Source organism: Hydractinia symbiolongicarpus, chromosome 3, assembly GCF_029227915.1.
Source record: "Hydractinia symbiolongicarpus strain clone_291-10 chromosome 3, HSymV2.1, whole genome shotgun sequence".
Taxonomy (NCBI): Eukaryota; Metazoa; Cnidaria; class Hydrozoa; order Anthoathecata; family Hydractiniidae; genus Hydractinia; species Hydractinia symbiolongicarpus.
In genome coordinates, this window is record NC_079877.1 from 26,062,835 (window position 1) to 26,065,749 (window position 2,915).

The 2,915-nt window shown below is 32.6% G+C and overlaps 1 protein-coding gene across 1 annotated transcript; it reads right to left on the minus strand.

The window, feature by feature from the left end:
* Nucleotides 1–200: 200 nt before the first annotated feature.
* On the minus strand, nucleotides 201–2,002 carry LOC130637000 (uncharacterized). Its single transcript, XM_057446854.1, has 2 exons — nucleotides 1,138–2,002; nucleotides 201–337 (listed from the first exon to the last, which is right to left on the minus strand). The coding sequence occupies exons 1-2, from the start codon at nucleotides 2,000–2,002 to the stop codon at nucleotides 201–203; spliced, it is 1,002 nt and encodes a 333-aa protein (XP_057302837.1).
* Between the last annotated feature and the right edge of the window lie 913 nt (nucleotides 2,003–2,915).

Sequence of the window (2,915 nt, forward strand, 5' to 3'; positions counted from 1 at the left end):
GCCGTAGTTTTCTCGCTGAAAACGCCATCATGAAAGCAAACTTTTTCGTCAGTATATTCTGCTTTTATGATAAGGGGGTAACACGAGGACAATAAAAGGAAGTAGCAATACAAACTACCAACGTCCCGTATGAAAGAAATAGCCTTTTTACCGTAAATGTACCGTTATTTATTATTTTTATTACTTTTAAATAAATAAAATTAGACACCAAATCTATGTACCATATCTATGTGATTTTTAGTCAACATAATATTTCTTAGAAATGTGATGGATAATTTTATTATCTCACTGACTGTGTTCTCTTCAAATCTTAACACAGCCACCTTGTCACCAAAATCTTTATAAATATAAACTCGAACATTGACTTTCAACATTGGGTTTAGTACCCAAGAAGTAAGAAAATAAGTTCAACTTAAATCCTCGATATATATTGCTAGCTAGCTAGCTAGCTACAATTCTGCAGGGAAAGGAAAAACAGAAATATGGTACTGGCTTTATCACTATCCACTTAACGTGATACATCGACAACATTATTTGCTATTTTTGTTTACAAAAAACCCCGCGCGGGACAGAAAGAAATTTTTGCAAGACACTTAACGCGCAAAAATTATTTTTAGTCATTATCATAATAAATTACAAGCAATCATGTGACCAGCCTGTGCCTGGGCCTTTTTGCCGCTACTAAATAAATCGAAAAGGCAGAATACCTTGGGAACGATGTTGGCAAATCAGTTAATCTATCTTGTCTTAGCAATTGACAACCACATTCTCTTCTAAACGCCTTCAACATCAACTATACCCTCCAGCCCACGTTTATCACACTAAGGGAGATTTGTTATTTTTTTTCTTTTTTACGTGAGTTAGTCAAACAAGAAGAACAAAGTATGTGTGCATATGAGCTTTGTATTGTGATTAAAAATATATATATATATATTTTTAAACTTTAATTACAGGTGGTAAATTAACTAGTAGTTTTCTAACATCCTGAATATTTACGTTCCACTTTGATCTAATTAACGCGACATTTCAAAATTTGAGTTAATTGTTTGCCTCCTTAACTTCATAGGAAGCGTGGATAAAGAAGAAATCAGTACTTCTAGTGTTTCAACTTTCTATCAAAAGCAGTTTTAGTGGTACTTCTAAAGACTACAGTGGTCTGTGATTCTACCCTTCTTGCTCTTGAACCATAAACAAACGTATCAAACACTGCATTTGTCAAGGTAATGAAGTATATCCATGGATCAATATAGCTCTGCTGAAATGCAGAATTGCTGTATATAAGTACATAGATATTCTTTAAACCTCCAGGCAAGTAACATAAGATATAAACAAGAAGAATTTGCAACGCGATCTTGGCTGGTTTCTTATTTTTTGCTGCATGTTTGCTTGGACATACGTGAAGATACCTTTGAACGGTTAAATGACAAAACAGCATAAGAATAAACACTAGCACACCCCAAACTGTGGTTACAACTTTGTAAATACCATATAGAGATGGAAAAATGTAGTAAAAGAATAACGGACTGAATATCCATAATACCCAGAATATAATCAACAAATAAACAAGCACTTTGTTAACGGGTTTTGTTTTGTATAAAAACGGTTTCATGACGGCCACACACAAAGCCGCAGTGATGAATCCAATTGTTGTAATTGCCAATGTAGCACATACGTACCCGGTTATCAACCGGATCCTTAGCATCGTGCAATTTGGAATTCCTTTATGATAACCTGTCAGAATAACTGCATATATAGGTAACGACACTATACCTGTTATTAAATCACATAAAGAAAGCATTACATACAAATCATTTGTCACTCGTTTTGAACTCTTCGAAAATTTTACAGACCATATAAATATACTGTTTATTGTCATTATAAAGAATATACATATCAAGCTTGCCCAACATGAAACGATCAGATTCACTTTAGCGCTACTTGTTGACAACATTTCATATTTTGTAGAGGAACATCTGATAACACCACTACAGTTAGGATCCATGTTATACTAGCGAAATATATGTAGATTTGAGATATCAGGTTTTTAACTCATAATATGAACAGTATTGTCACAAAGGTAACATTACGCAACCCTCAAGTTATTATATACACATTAATTTTTCTTTTTATCATACTTAGCTATTTACATGTAAAGCTAATATTACTAGGAACTACACTAGCTAGCTATATGGTGCGTGAAGGGTGTTTTTTTTGAAACATCTGCTAAAATATAAGCGGAAATAAAAACGTGAAAGGGTGATATTGAATCGCATCAATTTATAATACTTTATATCTTGTTTGCTTGTATCCTAAATACACTTTAAAGGAACCTATTCACCCTTATTGATTAGCATATGGTTTTTCTTATATAATTTAAATTTCACAACAAATAATAGTACTCTAATTTTTTCAAATTTTTTGTTTTTTTTCCATCCGCCATATTTACCGGTTTTTTTGATCGAGTCGGCTAAATAGAACGCGTGAAATTAGATTTTATGAAATATCGGTCTCTATCGCATAAAAAGCCACTCTGGTCATAAAGAAACCCCACGATGATTGTTTTGTAAAATTATGTTGCAACTAAAAAGCTTTAGAAGTGATTTTAGTTTACTGGGAATTAGATCGAGATGATTACGAAATAACATTGCATTTTAGCAAAAAATTGTATTTTAATTGTACGAATTTTCACGAGATTTACATTAATTTACAGACATTGTCTGTATGCGTAAATAGAACAAAAATTTAATCCAGATTTTGTGCATGTTTGGGTAAATAAAGAACTCTTGTGGTTGTTGTTTAAACCAGCCAATTAAAGTCAAAGTCAAAAAGCCATAGGAATAAAGTATTTGCCAGCTGCATGTAGCAGTAAACTTTTGTAGAGTTCAAAAGATTGGGGTATTTTTTCAGACAGACAA